Genomic DNA, 18460 nt, shown 5'->3' on the forward strand with positions numbered 1-18460 from the left:
TTTTTAACCGAGGTGGAACTTGTCATGCAAATTGTAAAAAAATAAGAGTTTGGATCCTAAGTACATCTTGTTGCCATGGAAACGTAAAACAATAAAATTCTAAAATTTCTAAATAGCAAAAGGCACCCGTTCAGCATGTATGTGACAGACCTGCAAAGTTTGATGGAAAAAATATTGAACGGTTTATGAGTTATGCCCCGGAAACGAAACGTGACGGACGAAAGGACGGACGGACCTACGGACGGAGCCCGTTTCTATATCCCCGTCCAACAAAAGAAACAGGAACATATATTCGGCAACCAAGAGAACTGCGAGTGTGTGATCCCGTTAGTCGCCTCTTACGACAAGCATGGGTTGCTGTCGACCTCTTCTAACCGGGATCTTCACGGGTCAACTTTATTATGATTTGCAAAGATTCCTGCTTTGCATGAGAACCTCTCTCTGTTTGTCTTTGAAGGTGTGTTGATCCCGTGGCTAATTCCCCGAAAGCATTCTGAGTTTTGATCAGTTTTAGTGTAAAAACTAACTCTGTTTCAATTATTAATGACATTAGGTCAATATATATTTGTCAAAATATGTATTTTTATCCATCTCGTAAATTTCATGAGCTGAGGTCTTCCTCTGACCCAAGTACAATTAGAAATCTTGCAATTTACGTATATCATGCAATGTGTTTGAGGCAACGTGAATGGGATTAACATAACAAGTATTATCCCCTATCTCCAGTAGTTCTCGAATAAACCTTTTCTTCAAAACATTATCATATACAGAGGCGGATACAGCTTTTTTGAAAAGGGGGGGGGGGGTGCACAACTAAGATCTATTCATTGTCTTTGGTGGTAATTTAAGCAGAAACAAAGATCTTTTTCGAAACAAAAAGGGGGGTGCGCACCCCCGCCCTCTGTATCCGCCCATGTTATATCTGTAATATGCCTGAATTTCACGAGATGAACCCGACTTCTCCTTAACTGCCTTAGAAGCGTGACTGACCAAGAAATGCAAGGTAGTATTTTTTATATTCCAATATGAAAATAGATTCATATTGATGAAAAGTCCGTTCTGATATGGGTCGAATTTGTAAGCTTCCAACATGTCCCTAGTCCTTTCCCAAATAGGATCCGACTGAATGTTTTTTGTTTTATTTTCTCGAAATCCCCTCATCTTGTTTGCCCAGATGTTGAAACGGACGTTGCGTGCTTTGTTGATCAGGCTAGCTGCACTTGTGTGTCATCTTACCCGAACGGGTTACAACTTAAACGGTTTCTTTTAAGCTAAAAACGACGATGGCATTTACTAAGCGACGTGAATTATATTAATATTCACGCGAAAGGATGGTTTGGTGGAGCCAATTCCAACACGGTTCGCCTCTTTGTCTTGAAACCCGTGAAGATCCGGGTGGAGAATAGGTCTTCAGCCACCCATGATTGCCGTAAGAGGCGAATATGCTTGTCACATTAAAGGGGCAACTAACGGGATCGGGCGGTCAGGCTCACAGACTTGGTTGATGCAAAAATTGATCAAACAATACTGTGCCTTCTTAGTACTAAAAATACATAAATACAGCAGCCCTCACAATGCTAATGCACGTCGCGCGTTCATCTTTCGGTTAATGCTACTCCTGACCATAGCGTGGTAGTATGACTGGTTTTGTTGGCTGTATATGTATCTACAGCGCTTGCACCAGCTACACAGCAGTCAAGTCGAGTCACAACGCGGGGGCGTGGTCGCCTTAGATTTCATCGTGTGTCATGCAGCACGATTTATTCGCTACGACAGAGACAAAGGGGGCAACGAGCTTTATACCATAAAAGGACAGCGGTAGCAAACGTCTCCATTGTGTTTGATCATCGGTACCGTACCCCATGTCTGTTGTGGCTCGGGTGCTCACTGTGCCTACCGAGCATGGTTAGAACTTGACTGAAACCGGAATCAAAGTAAAATATCAAATATGTATAGTCCAAACGCTCATACGCAGTTTGTGAAATTTGATTTGATGTCTATGTATGGCCTCGGGTCGTGTTTCTAAACGGTGAGTGAGTATGGTTTTACGCCGCTTTGAGCAATATTCCAGTGAGTCTCATCCTCGACTATCTAGTGTCATATCTCCACCGTGTTTTGTAGAGGAAGAAGAAGAAGAAGAAGAAAATTGTTTTATTTAAGTGTCACCCGGCGTTGTATACAAAAATATTTCAATTTGGTAAAATACAGGCAGATATATATAAAAAGAATAACGCCAACCGGCCCATAAAGGCCTATGAGACACATGTTACACAATAAAAAGCATGTAATATTAAAAAAAAGAAGAGCCATGGGGTTTTATAAATTATGTAAAGAGTGAATTACGACGGTTATACATTTTAGTTTTGTATAACGCAGAATACGATACGCATCACACAAAAAACAATACGATACGTATCACACAAAAAACCCAATACGATACGCATCACACAAGGCACATTACGATACGCATCACACAACAAAATAATACGATACTTATCACACAGCCCACAATACAATACGCAGCACAATCCCCCACACCACGAGTACGTATCACACACGTATCACCATTGTTACCCTGCAATTGATATAGATATATATCACGATTGTTTCCCCGCAATAGATACACATCACGACTGTTTCCCCGCAATAGATACACATCACGATTATTTCCCCGCAATGACATACATCGCGATTATTACCCCGCAATAGACTCACGTCACGATTATTTCCCCGCAATAGATACCCATCACGATTATTTCCCCGCAATAGACACACATAACGATTATTTCCCCGCAATAGATACACATCACGATTTTTTCCCCGCAATAGATACACATCACGATTATTTCCCCGCAATAGACACACATCACGATTGTTTCCACGCAATAGATACACATCACGATTATTTCCCCGCAATAGACACACATCATGATTGTTTCCCCGCAATAGATACACATCACGATTATTTCCCCGCAATAGATACACATCACGATTATTTCCCCGCAATAGATACACATCACGATTATTTCCCCGCAATAGACACACATCACGATTATTTCCCCGCAATAGACACACATCATGATTGTTTCCCCGCAATAGACACACATCACGATTGTTTCCCCGCAATAGACACACATCACGATTATTTCCCCGCAATAGACACACATTACGACTGTTTCCCCGCAATAGACACACATCACGATTATTTCCCCGCAACAGACACACATCACGACTGTTTCCCCGCAATAGACACATCACGATTGCTTCCCTGCAATAGATACACATCACGATTATTTCCCGCAATATACACACATCACGATTATTTCCCGCAATATACACACATATCACGTTGATTTCCCGCAATAAACACACATCACGATGATTTCCCGCATTAAACACACATCACGATTATTTCCCGCAATATACACACATATCACGATGATTTCTCGCATTAAACACACATCACGATTATTTCCCGCAATATACACACATCACGATGATTTCCCGCAATAAACACACATCACGATGATTTCCCGCAATAAACACACATCACGATTATTTGGGGGTGGGGTAGCTGTGGGGAAGCTCTGAGCCTAACTATGATGCACTGCGTTGATGGAGTTGAATTGTTTCATAGGCATTACTTAGAAGTTGACGGATGACAAAGTGGAGATAATTTATGGATAACAACTCCTTTATTTACTGTAAAGGCGACGTTTCCTTATACCGTTGTCAAGCGAGACAAGAAGTTGTTATCCATAAATTATCTCTACTTGATGGAGTTGGTTGCTGATTGTCACGGAGCTGTGCTTTAGAGACCAGGGTGTCATTAAAGAAGAATAGAGTAATAATGAAAACGTGGTAATAGGTTCACATGTTTATTACTGTCAGCTAATTGTTTCCATAGACGACAATATAGAGGATAGAAGACCCAATTTACACTGACAATGATCACTGATCAATTGAATCATAGCGCAGACCTATTTAACATGTCCGTGATCAGAACACATGCACAAGCAGATTAGCTAAGCAGCTGTGTTACAGTGTCAGAATGAAAGCAGCTAAAACAACACGTTGACAGGATTTTGACAAGATGCACAGACAGTCAATTAAGTCGGCTGCGTTGGAACCACGAATCGTATTTCGTTTTCAAATCCATATTTTTAATGCAACCATGTGTTATCAGCGAGAACAAAACAAGCTGAAGGATTTCTCATGTTGATGCTATGTCAACATTCTGATCTATGTGAGTTTTGAAATAAGCTGATACATTGAAGAAGAAGTCTACGGTGCCTCACTAGGATGCTTAGGACGATTCATTGGCGTAGAGCATAAGATTCGATTCGGCGCCAAGTCGGTCGCGCGAGCCGAAACAAGAGTCTTCGAGTCAGACTGAGTTCAACCAGTTCATTGTGTGCATTCACGTCAATACAATAGTTGTTGTAACAGGGCTTGTGGTGTTACAAACCCCGGGCTCAGAGTCACAGTGAACTGGTGCCGTGAACCCTACCGGTAATAGGTCTGGAAGGGTTTACCTGCAATACCAGATCGCCAGATGAATAATATTCAACTTTCAAGGGAGATAATTTGGACAGCTCTGTTTATAGTACCGTACTTCCTCATGTGAAAGCTGAATCTTTACCTAAGCCAAAGGTAAACAAGTGCTTCCTGGTTTCTTGAGTTACTCATATACTTATGTCGCCATAAAATATAGTAATTGTAATTTGAAATATCTATTTTGACTTACAGCACAAGGAAGGTGTGAATGCAACAAGACACAGTAATGTTGGATGCAAGCAAGATTCACCAAGTCTTGGTGTGTCCATCCTATGTACTTAAACCAACCCAATGACAAGTCCCGAAGGAATCCAGTTGACAAAGCATAGAACATTGGGAAATAATACAAATAATACAGATACAAGCAGATGTTGTCACTGACCCTGTTCACTGTAATTGCCTTCTGATGCCACAATAGTGTTTACTGACAAATTCAGTTCAAGATTTGCAGAACTGCCAATGTATCCTGATAGTCCTCGAAATCCAAATGACACACCTGGCAACAACCTCCGAACAAGTTGATGAACTGGTCACCACAGGAAACAATACAGAGTCCCTAGGAAAGAATTCAGCATCTAAAGAGATTGTTGAATGTTTCCCTTGCGGGAACTGTTTTTCTAAAGACAAAAGCCCAAAGAAACAAGTCGAAAGAATGCATGGAAAGACGCCGTGGACGTGTGGAATCTGTGAAATGGAGTTCTGTGCTGCTAGTCCGCTGCAGGACCATATGCACAGCCACACGGGACAGAGGCCACACGTATGTCAGCTTTGTGGAAGCTCCTTCGCGAAGGTTGGTAATCTGAAACGTCATGAGAAGATACACTCAGGGGAGAAGCCCTTTAAATGTGAGTTGTGTGAAAAAGCATTTCCCTATGCTGTGGAACTGAGGCGCCATGTGAGAACCCACACGAAAGAACGACCTTACAAGTGTGTGATCTGTGAGAAGAGTTTTTCTGAGTCTTGCCACGTGCAGAGACATATGGTCACACACACGGGGTATAAGCCATTCCAGTGTGACGTGTGTGATAGAACGTTCGCCCAGTTCGACAACCTTAAACAACATATGAGCACTCACACTGGCACCAAGCCTCACAAATGCAGCCTTTGTGAGAAGTCCTTTGCGAGAATGGGTGATGTGAAAAAACATATGCGTGTACACACGGGAGAACGTCCCTTTAAGTGTAACACATGTGACAAGAGTTTCTCCGTTAGCAGTTCACTACACAAGCATGTGAGAGTGCACTCTGGTGAGAGACCCTACCAGTGCGAGATGTGTGAGAAGACCTTCGCTCTCAACTGTAACCTTAAGAAACACATACGGACACACCTGAAAGAGAAACCGTTCAAGTGTGGGATATGTCAAGCTGACTTCCTCAAGGCAGGCGAGCTCGAGGGTCACATGTTTTCTCATAAACCAGTAGCAGAGTAAGTTAGTGATCATGGTGAAGTGACAACACGGTTGTGAATGACTTCATGACAGATATTGTACCAGGATCTGACGAACGGATCAAGAGGGGAAAATGACTTGTTTCATCTGCACTCACTCAATAATGAGTACATTTTGCAAAAATAGTAAACATGTAAAGGGAGACAAGTTCCAATTGCTAGGTCTGGATCTCGTCATTTGTGTCTTACGTGAACCTGATGTAATGTTATTAGGGTAAGTGTAAGCTTTATATACATAAAACAATTTGAAGTAGTAGACAGACAAGGCAGTGTTATTATGGATGGCTTGCATCAAAATTGCTTGGTCTGCTAATTACTAAGCCTAGTCTCCCTTTAACGTAAGAGAATGTCCACTCGCCTGGAGGATACCATAGGGATGAGAGCCTAATATTCTCCCTGGTAACAGAATAGGTGAAGGGACTCAGGACAAGACTTTTGTTGGTATGAGTAACAATGTGTTGCTGTTTGGCACTGTCCATTATCTTGTCAGGTGTCTTGATACAACTAAACGTGAGAACACAGTCCCAGGAGTGAGGTGACACTTGTCCAACATGGTCAAAGCCTGAGTCTTTTCAAATCTTTTTACTTTCAGTAAGTATTGTAAGCTTCGCTAATATTAGTTGTGTATTGATACTGAATAATATTGAAAATGTCCGACGTGTTTGATCAAGTAGGTCAAATGTTCCGCACAAGTGGCATGCTGTCAAGGAGTTGTGAGTAAATGGGGTTTTATCTTCTTTAGTAGTATTGCAGCAATGGTTACAGGGACACCAGGAATGGGCTTCACACATTGAGTGAGTGAGTGAGTGAGTGAGTGAGTGAGTATCACGGTGGGGGACACCAGGAATGGGTTTCACACATTGAGTGAGTGAGTGAGTGAGTGAGTGAGTGAGTATCACGGTGGGGGACACCAGGAATGGGCATCACACATTGAGTGAGTGAGTGAGTATCACGGTGGGGGACACAAGGTATGGGCTTCACACATTGACTGTATGTGGGGAACCAAACCTAGATAGTGATCTTACTCCATATTTATAAGATATTGCAAAATGAATGGAGTGTTTGCTGTAATCTGATTGGATTCCAGAAATCTTTTGGACTTTTCGCGGCTTTTAAATGCCTTGTCTGTATCATGACGTCATCCATTGTATCATGATGTCATACATTGTATCATGGTGTCATCAATCATATCATAGCATCAATCATTGTATCATAAGTCATGGCATTTCAGAGTGACATCATGTCTGTCTGTGGAGTTCATGAAGAGAGAGAGAGTCCTATGGATGCTCACTGATAACTTTTGTATTTTGCGATAAACATGTGTTTTCAGATTTGCGGGGCTATTGATTATTCTATCATTCAGTGGTTCCAAATGCAATATCCACATCAAATACTCCAAACACCTGCATATCTGAAAGTACATGATGTTTTTCTCCTATGTATTAAATAACATGGACTTTGTACATTTGTCGGCATCATTGAGCATGTTGAACATGTTAAATAGGGGTAATAAATATTCAATTACTTTTCTTGTCTATTTCATTTTATTTCCGTTGTCTTACATTCCTTTGAGGTCAGATGCCAGCCTTGGCGTGTAGTTTGAGTACAGACTAGACTGACTGCAGGTCTTCTGTTGTCTTACTTTCCTTTGAGGTCAGATGCCAGCCAAGGCGTGTAGTTTGAATACAGACTAGACTGACTGCAGGTCTTCTGTTGTCTTACTTTCCTTTGAGGTCAGATGCCAGCCTTGGCGTGTTGTTTGAATACAGACTAGACTGACTGCAGGTCTTCTGTTGTCTTACTTTCCTTTGAGGTCAGATGCCAGCCTTGGCGTGTTGTTTGAATACAGACTAGACTGACTGCAGGCTTTTAGTAATATTCTTTACTTTGAGGTCAGATGCCAGGCTAATCATGTATTTTGAATACAGACTAGATTGACTGTTGGTCTCCAATTGGCTACATGTTCCCGTACAGTGACCGTCTGTCGATCGCCTCCGTGTCGGACAAAATCATCATTAGCAAACATTTGAATGTGAAATGAAAATGATTTTTTTGAGGATATTTAAAAATGTTAAATCACAGTTATTCATTATTAGTGTGAAGTGCCCTGGTTCAGCAGAAATATTGTATCATACGAAATAATGTGAAGTGTTAAAAAACCCTCAAATTGGTGACCATTGGTTTCAACAGCTAAATAGACATAGTTGTGGAACAAGAGATGAATATTTCGGCACTAGATACTTAGCCATATTAACCAGAGTTTCAATACAGATATTTTTATGATACATGGAATGGATATAGTAGATTTGTGTAAGTTAGTATGTTGCAAGCATCTACAAATACAAGTCAATGGTATCAAGGCACTGACCATTTGGTATTCGTGGTTTCGATTTGATTCTTAACTTGTTGGAAAAAATAATTTGTCCTCAGGTTTTACAGAAAATGATATATGTTCACTGGACACACTGGATGTTTAAGCGAAATAATGTTTTGTGGCTGCTCAATTCAGAGACAAAGTTTTATATTTTGAAAACAACTGTCTCAGTTCTTGACAAACCCTCCCAGAACATAAAACGGTCGTTCCTCAGGCATGTTAAACATGTGCCATTATGAGGATATTAAATATAGCATATACTAGATGGAATATACAACTTTTACCTGTGAAGATCCAAGCAGAAAGTAGGTCTTTAGCAACCTATGCTTGCCGTAGGAGGCAACTAATGAGATCGGGTGGTCAGGCTCGCTGACTTGGTTGTTGCATGTCATCGTAACCCAATTGTGTAGATCGATGCTCATGAGGTCAATCACTGGTTTGTCTGGTCCAGACTGGCTTATTTACAGACCACCGTCACATAGCTGGAATATTGCTGTATACAGCCTTAAACAACAAACAAACAAGCACAAAACGATAACTGGTCACTGGACATGCAGGATGTGTACAAGAAATAATGTGTTGCAGGTCACCCAAATGTTTTTGGCTCCTCCATGTAGAAAAAAAGTTTTATATTTAAAAAAAAATATGTCTCTAACACGATTCTTGTTTCAACACTCAGAATATGAAATGGTCGGTCACTCAGGCATATTATACACACGCCTTTTTAAGGATTCAGTAAAGCATATACTAGATGAAATATCAGATTGGATGTAAAACTTTGTTTCAATCATGTAATTCCTTTATTCCTGGCGTGGATTGATCCCGGGTCAATAGCTGTAGGGTTGCATGCCAAAGGCACTAGGTGATACAAAAAGGTTGCCAGTGGAAGGAATATCCACAGCAACCATGGTTGTCGTAAAAGGCGACGAAACAGGTGCTCAGGATCGGTGACTTGGTTGATGTATGTCATCGTATCCCATCTGCGTGGATCCATGCTCATGATGTCATTAGTAGGATTGTCTGGTCAAGACACGATTGTCAAAAGACCGCCATCATACAGCTGACATATTGCTAAGTGTAACAAACAAACGGTGCTACCAGCGTATACACTGGTGACATGAATGTTGAATGTTGTACGGTTGGAGATTCATTACAGTACATTTTCCTGCTACGTCCAGGAGGTGAGCAAAACGAGCATCTCTTTGCCTTCCAGCTATTATAAGAGAATGAGTCCGAAAAATACCGCAAATTTGCATTAGTTTTAATAGTTGACCAAACTGCAGCGTTAGCAACTATGATCAGAAGTTTTGAATATCTGTAATCACACGAATCTGTAATCACAGTAATATCAATCATAATATCAGTTGGGAGAGTGGAAGCTTTCCAGTTTGTCAATCCCATAAGAACCGACCATTTAATGTTATGTTGGGACCATTTCTTCAAGACACAATAGGGGCGGTCGGATAGCCTAGTGGTTAAAGCGTTCGCTCGTCACACCGAAGACCCGGCTTCGATTCCCGACATGGGTACAATGTGTGAAGCCCATTTCTGGTGTCCCCCGCCGTGATATTGCGGGAATATTGCTAAAAGCGGCGTAAAATCAAACTCACTCACTCAAGACACAATATTCTTCTTCCTCTTCTTCTTCTTCTGAGAGAGAGAGAGGGAATTAGTTTGTGTGTGTAAAACCTTAATACATTTATATCTCATCCAACATGCTGGTTTCAGCTGATTTTTAGCGTTGTTACATGTATTACGTATTTGAAGCCGATGCATGACTACCCAAAATCCCAGGAAAATCCAAACACAAAACCGAGAAAACGAGCAACATGCCTTTAAGCTGTTTCAAAGGTCGGTCTTGCCTCGCTGCGTGATAACAGTCACGTGACGCATTCCTAGTTCAAATGTGACAACTGGCTGTACGATCAACAAGCTGAGAAAAGTGAGTAGGCCAGATCGACTATGACGTGTTTGCGATGTCCTGAACTCATAGGTTGCAGCAACCATGACAACAGGCTTATTACATGACCATAAGTCCATGATGTGTAAAATACATATATGAGATTATAGTTCTCAAATACAAGTCGTAATGGTAGCATGGCAAGGGGCAGTGGACAGTTGAATGTGGTGCAGTTTGCGAGTTACAGATCTCCTTTCAAATCAGGATCCCTTACATGGTCACGATTGGGGCTCTGCTCAGTTGTTTTCATTTGGAATCATATTTTTGTTAAACGTGTGAATGTTAGAAAAAACCTATTTTAACGTATCAACATCTTACTTTCGCTTTCGGTATATGCAATGCAATACCAAGAAGTCTACTTTCATTTCTGATACAGGGAAATTACAGAGGCCGACAAGGTCATTACGATAACCTTGACATATGGACAGTCAAAATACACAGTTAATATCCTTTCTTTATATCCTCGTCTATCCTCACTTGAGACGCGGAAGTAAAAAGTGTATTCAAGGTCGATAATTGGCAGACTTTCCGACAAGCATGGGGATTTTATACACTTTAAAACTTCAACGAATATATTAATGATGACACATATTTAAAACTAACTTTTGTATTATTCACACGAAGGAAAATAGCTTGGAAGGTAATACACTATCTTGATCAGACGCATAGAATGTAGATACATTCAATGCAAGTGTAGAACGTAATATTTATTATCTGCTTCGCGAAATCTATTTCAAGGTTTATGGTAAAATGTACCCTACATTTGCAGGTATAGCTATGGGATAGCTTCAATAAGTGAACGAATGCAAAAGAGTTTACGTCGCAGTATGCTAAATAATACTACGACCATTCAGGTCCACATATTGTAAAGTCAAGTGAGCTTATGTCGTGGGATGCTTGTTCAGAGTCCTTCCTCGTTGGCGTCGCATGTACACATTTTCTTCTCAGAAACCAATGGACGTCATTACGCAGAAACGTCATATGCCTGTTCCTACCAAAGATGACACCTGAATTTGTTCAAGACTTTTAAATCCGATTTTCAATTTGATACTTCGACCATCCTCTTATTTCTCTCAAAATGCGCTCAAGGCCCTTTAACGTTTCAGAAAACCATGGTATGAAAGAAGCTGAAACTTCAAATGTTTGTTCTATTTATGATATCTCTGAATGTGTTTATGAGGTTCTAATCCGATTTGCAACATGGCCGTCGTGGCAGCCATATTGAAAATATAATGTCTATGGGTATTTCTCAGACATTTCTCATAATGTAATGGAAGTTTAGTTTATGTGTTCATTTCTTCGCGACATTTACATACTAACCTGGACATGACCGTTTCACTTTGAAAATGTTCCTAAATTCTCTCAAAATGCCTTTTTCCCGCATTGCTAACATCAGTCGACCAACGTAGCTGAATAGTTAATTCACATGCTTGTTCGCACGAATCATTTCACTTGAAATTGTCAAGATGTGCAAATACGAATTGCATTCAATATGGCGGACAAGAGTGTCAAATTGTGAAATCTTTTATGGGGCATTGCTCTGTCATTTTGTTTCAGCATGTGTAGTTGTGGTTCGCCTTTCACGATATGTTTAAGTCTGACCGTGTTATTTTATACTTTTGTGTTTTGTCAACATTTGGTTCTGTAGCCATCGACCGCCTCCGTGGTCCTGTGGTAGAGCGTCCGCCCGGAGAGCGGAAGGTCCAGGGTTCGATCCCGGGCCGCGTCATACAAAAAGACGTTAAAAGATTGTACTTGTTGTTACCCTGTCTGGCGCTCGGCATTAAGGGGCTAAAACAAGGACTGGTCGGCTCGGAGTCAGTATACTGTGTCTGAGTGGGGTATTCATGTTAAACTGCGGCATGGTATCTCAGTGAGCTAGCACTATAAATCGGCATCAGCCCGGACTAGTACAAGCAGCCACACACACACATACACATGCATGCACGTCGCTATATAAGTGCAATAATCTTGGACGCGACGTTAAACCCAATTTCACCTCACCTCACCTTCTGTAGCCATCATCTCTGAAACTACCAGACTGAGGTAGCTGGGACTTTGGCATGTATGCTACTTCTTTCAAGGTTTATGTGGTATTCATGCAGAATTCATTTCAGTTTCAGTGCTGACAACTCCTTATTTGTTGATATGTAAACTGTTGACTTCATAACAAGGTGAGCTACAATGCCGAGGCACCCTTTTTAAGGTCCTGACAACTTGAATCATGTAGTCAGTCTCAGTTACTTGATTGTTTATGTGTCGTTTTCCCCCAACGATGTTATTTCTGACACCGATTTGTCTGACACAGGCTCGTTAATAAACAAAACCTGCCAATTAGGATGAATCCAGGGGTTCAAACTCTCGATCAGCGGATCACAGCGAGTCTAAGACCATAATGCCCCGTTCTTGATGTTTTTGCTTTCCCGACTTTTCGATGTATATATAGGCAGTTGACCATTTGCAATATTATTGTTGGTCAGTTAGAACAGTTTATTTCCTTTTCGTTGTCACATAATCTGCCCCAAGCTCTGGTAACTCTCTGTATCTCGGGATTATCGGGCAAATGGTTTCAATGGAAAAAACGTTTTCATATTCCAAGTACCGTCCCCCTTGTGGAGTCTAGGGTAGCATTTGTTGACAACCGATAAATGAGGATTGGGTTGCAACAATGCGTGTCATGGTACCCAAGGCGGCTTAAATTAACATTCAGCCATTTACTCACTCAAGACGGAAGTCCTGGCGTTCGTGCAGTTTGGCCCTCACTTTAAGAAGGTTCACACTCCAGTGAACTCGCACACCGTGAAGGAAGTTCTATATAATGATATGAATGCATATCATTTTGGCGAACACCTGGTGTCATCACTGAATTTCAGTGGTCATTGCATATACTTTTCACAGGTGTTTTGCCCGTTACACCAAATGGAATCTGTTTCGGCGGATAGTATCTAGACTCGTTATTCTCTTGCATAGACAATTTATATAATTCTGAACTGGGTCAGTGTTTCTGCCGGTGGACTAAAGTTCCCGAGTTTCATCATATAAGCTCAGTAGCTTTTATCAATGCTATCAACAAAAACAAATATTTGGGCCGAGACATTAAAACTGCCACCCTCATGGTGTTTCAAGACGAATAGAATTCTTAAACGTTTTACTTTGCTTATAAGCAGCAGAATCTCTGATTTGGGGGCCCAAGGCATAAACATAATGTTCCCAGTCTGTCGACAAGTGGCAAGTTTCACGTCGTTTTAAAGAATTTTAATGATTAAACTGATTATAAATGAGAACCATTGATTCTCTGAACTTTGAGTGTATTTTTTACCATAACAGAACTGTCAGCTATGTGTAACACAGATTCTTCAGGCAAACATTTCGGTGTCCATTAGTACATGAATTATGTGCAACAATTCTCAATTTGTATTCGGATAGGACGCAATGTTTTGAGTCCGAGAAAACTCTGTTTTTATCGTCCCAACAGATACCAATCAGGAAATACACCATGGCCACTGTGGAAGTAAGGGGAGACAACTCCGGGTTTGTTGACAACTGGCAAAGTGGGAAGTCCCTGGCGGAGTGTAACCTCCACATGTTGACCTCCGAGGACTCTTGTGACGTCGACTTCCGGGTTGGGAAAGAAGAGAAGCTGGTCCGAGCTCACCGATATATACTGATGAGTCGGAGTTGTGTGTTTCACGCCATGTTGTGTGGCCCCCTGGCGGAGAAAGAAGATATCAAGGTACCTGACGTGGAGGAAGAAATATTCACTGAAATGTTAAGGTAAGGAATGGGTATTATCTTATTTGCTAATCTGCCTGATGTATATGACCATCTGGAATAACTTGCCAACTTAAATGACACATTGGCCGTTAAACAAGCATGTAACAATTAGCAGCAAGTGAGTGACTTCAATATGCTTTATTCTTGATATTTAACGTTATAACAGACTCAGGATCTTGAAAGCATTCGATTTTATTTGGAAGGGTTGTGAATTAGAAGTGGAGCTATGACATGATTGATATCAAAATATGTATGTAAACGTTTGGCAATTCTGCGTTGTTAAGGTGCATGTACAAACACGTAGCCTGAACAATAGTGAGTCTTTTATTTGCACCGATTTGCAGGTACCTGTACACAGACACGTCAACGCTGACTACTGAGAATGTGACAGGTGTGTTGTACTTGGCCAAGAAGTACGCCGTGGGGGGTCTTGAGCGTCTCTGTCTCACTTACCTGCACTCCTCCCTGACAGCAGAGAACGCCTGTGTCATCCTGGAACAAGCCCACGTGTTTGATGAAGAAAAACTCTTGGACAGGGCTCTGAAGGTCATTGTACAGAATGGAGATGTCGCTGTTCAGAGCCCTGGCTTTACCGGTCTTTGTGGTTCGTGTTTTCATAAAGTTGTAAGTGCAGAGGAATTTAAAGCCACAGATGATACAGCTTTCACTGCTGCCCTCTCGTGGACTGAGGCAGAATGTAAACGTCAAGGAAGGGAGATCACTCCGGAAAACAAACGTCTTGTCCTTGGGGAAACAGTGTATGAAGTTGACTTTACCTCAATGGACATGGAATTGTTTACTAAAAAGGTTGTACCGTCTGGAATATTATCGGGCGATGAATGTACCAAGTTGTTTTCTTACCTCGTCTCACATGATACTGATGTGGCACCTTTCAAGATAAAGTCAAAACTTAACATGGGGGTGGCTCTGTATGCAGATCGAATTCACACAGGACACAGTCAGGAGAACTCCAGCATCATTCTCTCGTGCACCAGGAACATGCGTCTGACTGGTCTCTGGGCATTTGGTAATGACCGCTGCACATACAACATTTCTCTGTATGAAGAACAGCAGACAAAGCAAAGTGTCAGTTCCGGATGTTATGCTAGTGTTAAGAGGTGGGTTCAAAGAGAAGTATCAACTGTCTTAGAGAGAAGTATTTCCAATGAAGTCAAACTGCAACTGTCAGAGGCATTGTTGTTAAACAATAATGTCAGATATAGAATTAAAATGACAAGAAAATCAAATGATAATGAATGGTCAAGATCTTCCGTATTCAACAACATCACATTGGGTAAATGTCAGATATCAATTGCAAACGAAAACGGCCCAGGTATGATCTCGAGACTCATTTTGGAGGAAGTGTATTGATCTATCTTGTGATTCTTAGCCGTTATTCATATACTATTTCTTCTATTTCTGATAATCCCACAAAACCCAAATTGCATACATTGTTGAATGTGTGAAACGACCCTTGATCTTGACAATGTACATTATTAAATCAGCAATTAACAATCGGTAATATTGTTTTATTAGAAATATCCTGTTTGGGTAATAACTAAAACATCTGCTGCCCTCGGCCCGAATCCACAAAAAATGCCTGTAAGGGATTAATCGTCTGAGTAAAGAACTGAAGGTATCTTTAGTGTTGTGAGTGAGTGAGTTGGGGTTAACGCCGCTTTTATTCCAGTCATATCGCGGCGTGTCAGCTTCATGTGGGAGGAAAGCCCGAATGGACGAGCAGACGGAAAATAGACGTCATGTATTGACAGATCCGAGACTGAGTGTCGGTCGGTCGTCATGATCGTTGCAATTGCGCAGTGTATCAAACACCGGGAACTCGTTTTAACCCCGGTAACGGGAATCCCCTCAGTGGCGGAATTTTTCATTGGGTGGACGATGTCGCCTGTCGTTTTTTGAGGTCTGTTTTACGCTTTTTCCCTTTTTCACATTTAATTTTGGTCAAGTATTTGTTACCAAATATGCCAAAAAAGACATTAACACCTGCACAGTGTCAATGTTGACTTTACGTGCCCTTTAAGCTCTGAAACAATACATTTTACTTGTTAGGCTTGTTTAAGATCGAAAAGCATGTTTCAGGAAAATAAACATCTCATTTAGTGAGGCATGTCATCAGGTAGATGTTTCTTGGCCCGCCATCTTGGACTCTGATGCTCCAGATATATCCTACCACGTCCATTGTTTTATTGCTATACTATTACACTCTCTCAAAAAAGAAACGCAACCCCAGTCTGAAAATGGGAGAAAACCCCTAGAAGAAAAATATTGATTGTACATACAATTTTTCTGATATGCACTTATACCATGTACACTGTTTATTAACGTAAGCGCCCAAACACACCAATTTTCGTGCACAAGGGCATTTTATTGTTTCTTTCATCATAGAGAGCACAATTTTGACGTGGCCCATGCTAAAAGCCTCATGCACATACGATTTATGGAAAGAGCAGTAGAAGTATGGGTTTATAAAAGCACGTGTTGATTAGCGATTCACTCTATCATTTTCACCGAAAAACAAGGTCGATTATGTCACGGTTGAGTGCTGCAGATCGAAATATCGCCATTGGTCGTATTGAGGCCGGACAAAGCTTTAGAAACGTTGCCCGGCACCTCAATGTTCATAAAACAACGATTTCCCGACTTTGGAGCCGATACACCCAGTTTCATGCAACTGAAATTTGCCCAAGAAGCTGTAGGCCAAGGGTTACCACACCACCTCAGGATCGTTTCATCCGGGTCACCCACTTACGTAATCGGCTAGCCACACCCACCGTCACTGCAACACAGGTGCCAGGTTTGAGTGTTCGCACAAACAATTAGGAACCGTCTACGAGAGGCCGGTCTACGTGCAAGAAGACCACTTATTGGACCTGTTTTACGCCACCAACATCGACGCCAACGACTCAGGTGGTGCACCAACGTTCGGATATGGACCCTAAGAAACTGGAGGTGCGTCTGGTTTAGTGACGAATCAAGTTTTCTCTTACAACGCCGTGACGGAAGACAGCGTGTCTATAGAAGAGGAAACGAACGTTTTGCCCCGGACTGTGTTCGGCAGGTCGACAGATTTGGAGGAGGGAGCGTCATGGTGTGGGAAGCCATGTCTTACAACCAAAGATCAGACTTGGTGATCATTCGTGGCAATTTGACAGCCCAGCGCTGTATCAATGATGTCTTACAGCCTCATCTTCTGCCGATTATCGACCAACAGAGGGAGCTCTGTCAACACGACAACGCCCGGCCGCACACTGCTCATGCAACAGTGAATTTTCTCCAGAATTCTAACGTCAACGTGTTACCATGGCCCTCCCGATCACCAGACATCAACCCAATCGAACATCTTTGGGATTATCTGGACCGACGAGTACGTGCACGTACACCGCCGCCGAAGACGTTGGATGCACTGGCCGTTGCACTGCATGAGGAGTGGAGAGCAATCCCCCAGGAAAGATGCCGGCGTCTAACCGTTCTGTTCCTAGGAGGTGTAATGCTGTGATCGCAGCTTGTGGCGCGCATACGAGGTACTGAGAAAGACGCCTCAAGTCAATCTTAGTGAGAGAACTGTCGAAGTCTGGACTTAAACTTGCATAACTATACTGCCACCATGCCAAATTTCATATTGTTGTCTTCAATAATAAATGTGTTATAATAACCTGAATATTGACATAAACATCTTGAAAATAGAGGGGTTGCGTTTCTTTTTTGAGAGATTGTAATATATTCTACAGCATGTAAAGTTAAATTTAATGCGCGGTGTTAAGTACGGAATGTTTTTAGAATGTTTTATTCATGTACAATATATTGAAATAGGTTATGTATATCAACTGTTTATTAGATGTTAACTGTTAATAAGTGATGTATTTATTAAACGTGTAGGGTGACGATGAACGGGGGTATGTATTATAGGCATGCGTTTGACAGTATCTTGTCTGTAATGAGTCTGAACGATGAGCTTGCTATACATCTCTATATAGAATATGTCTACACTTGCTTACTGTATCGCTATAATGAGTACATCTCTGCTGTCTGCTGTTTAAATGCTTTCTATATATCCGAAATATATTGTCTACACATTCAACCCATTCAACCCATTTCTTTTTATAATACTGCTTCAGTAGAAATCTGTTTCGTTTTGCATAGATTATTAATAAATATATTTGAAAGAATGAAGTTACATGGTTTATCATTGTTTACATCTTCCTGTTCCTTGGTACCATTTACCAAATGGTCTTGTTACTGATGATGATGGCGCCAGAGAGGTTAGGGTCAACGAATGTCAAGAACACTATGCCAGTTGCCGCATACCCGTCATGACCCTGGCCCCCCAC

The 18460-nt window shown here is 41.4% G+C and overlaps 2 protein-coding genes across 4 annotated transcripts; both read left to right on the plus strand.

Moving 5' to 3' along the window:
* The first annotated feature begins 4192 nt into the window (after positions 1-4192).
* On the plus strand, positions 4193-16881 carry LOC139479135 (BTB/POZ domain-containing protein 6-like). 3 transcript variants are annotated; one of them, XM_071261912.1, is made up of 4 exons: positions 10284-10319; positions 12455-12511; positions 13813-14111; positions 14456-16881. In XM_071261912.1, the coding sequence occupies exons 3-4, from the start codon at positions 13834-13836 to the stop codon at positions 15480-15482; spliced, it is 1305 nt and encodes a 434-aa protein (XP_071118013.1). In that variant the 5' UTR covers positions 10284-10319; positions 12455-12511; positions 13813-13833; the 3' UTR covers positions 15483-16881. The 3 variants fall into 3 exon arrangements, with proteins under 3 accessions (XP_071118014.1, XP_071118012.1, XP_071118013.1); XM_071261913.1 differs by lacking the exons at positions 10284-10319; positions 12455-12511 and adding an exon at positions 4193-4246; XM_071261911.1 differs by lacking the exon at positions 12455-12511 and having other exon boundaries at positions 10252-10319.
* LOC139479136 (zinc finger protein 596-like) lies at positions 4243-7497 on the plus strand. Its single transcript, XM_071261914.1, has 2 exons — positions 4243-4653; positions 4750-7497. The coding sequence occupies exon 2, from the start codon at positions 5045-5047 to the stop codon at positions 5984-5986; it is 942 nt and encodes a 313-aa protein (XP_071118015.1). The 5' UTR covers positions 4243-4653; positions 4750-5044; the 3' UTR covers positions 5987-7497.
* Positions 16882-18460: the final 1579 nt, after the last annotated feature.

This window comes from Haliotis cracherodii, unplaced genomic scaffold (genome assembly GCF_022045235.1).
Source record: "Haliotis cracherodii isolate W230 unplaced genomic scaffold, xgHalCrac1.p SCAF_4, whole genome shotgun sequence".
NCBI classification, from domain to species: Eukaryota; Metazoa; Mollusca; class Gastropoda; order Lepetellida; family Haliotidae; genus Haliotis; species Haliotis cracherodii.

Excerpts from the sequence above, each read along its gene's own strand:
- LOC139479135 (XM_071261913.1), top strand. The coding sequence starts at position 13,834 with ATGGCCACTGTGGAAGTAAGGGGAGACAACTCCGGGTTTGTTGACAAC. Across the intron at positions 14,112-14,455 it reads ATATTCACTGAAATGTTAAG|GTACCTGTACACAGACACGT; the intron begins GTAAGGAATGGG and ends ACCGATTTGCAG.
- LOC139479136 (XM_071261914.1), top strand. The coding sequence starts at position 5,045 with ATGACACACCTGGCAACAACCTCCGAACAAGTTGATGAACTGGTCACC.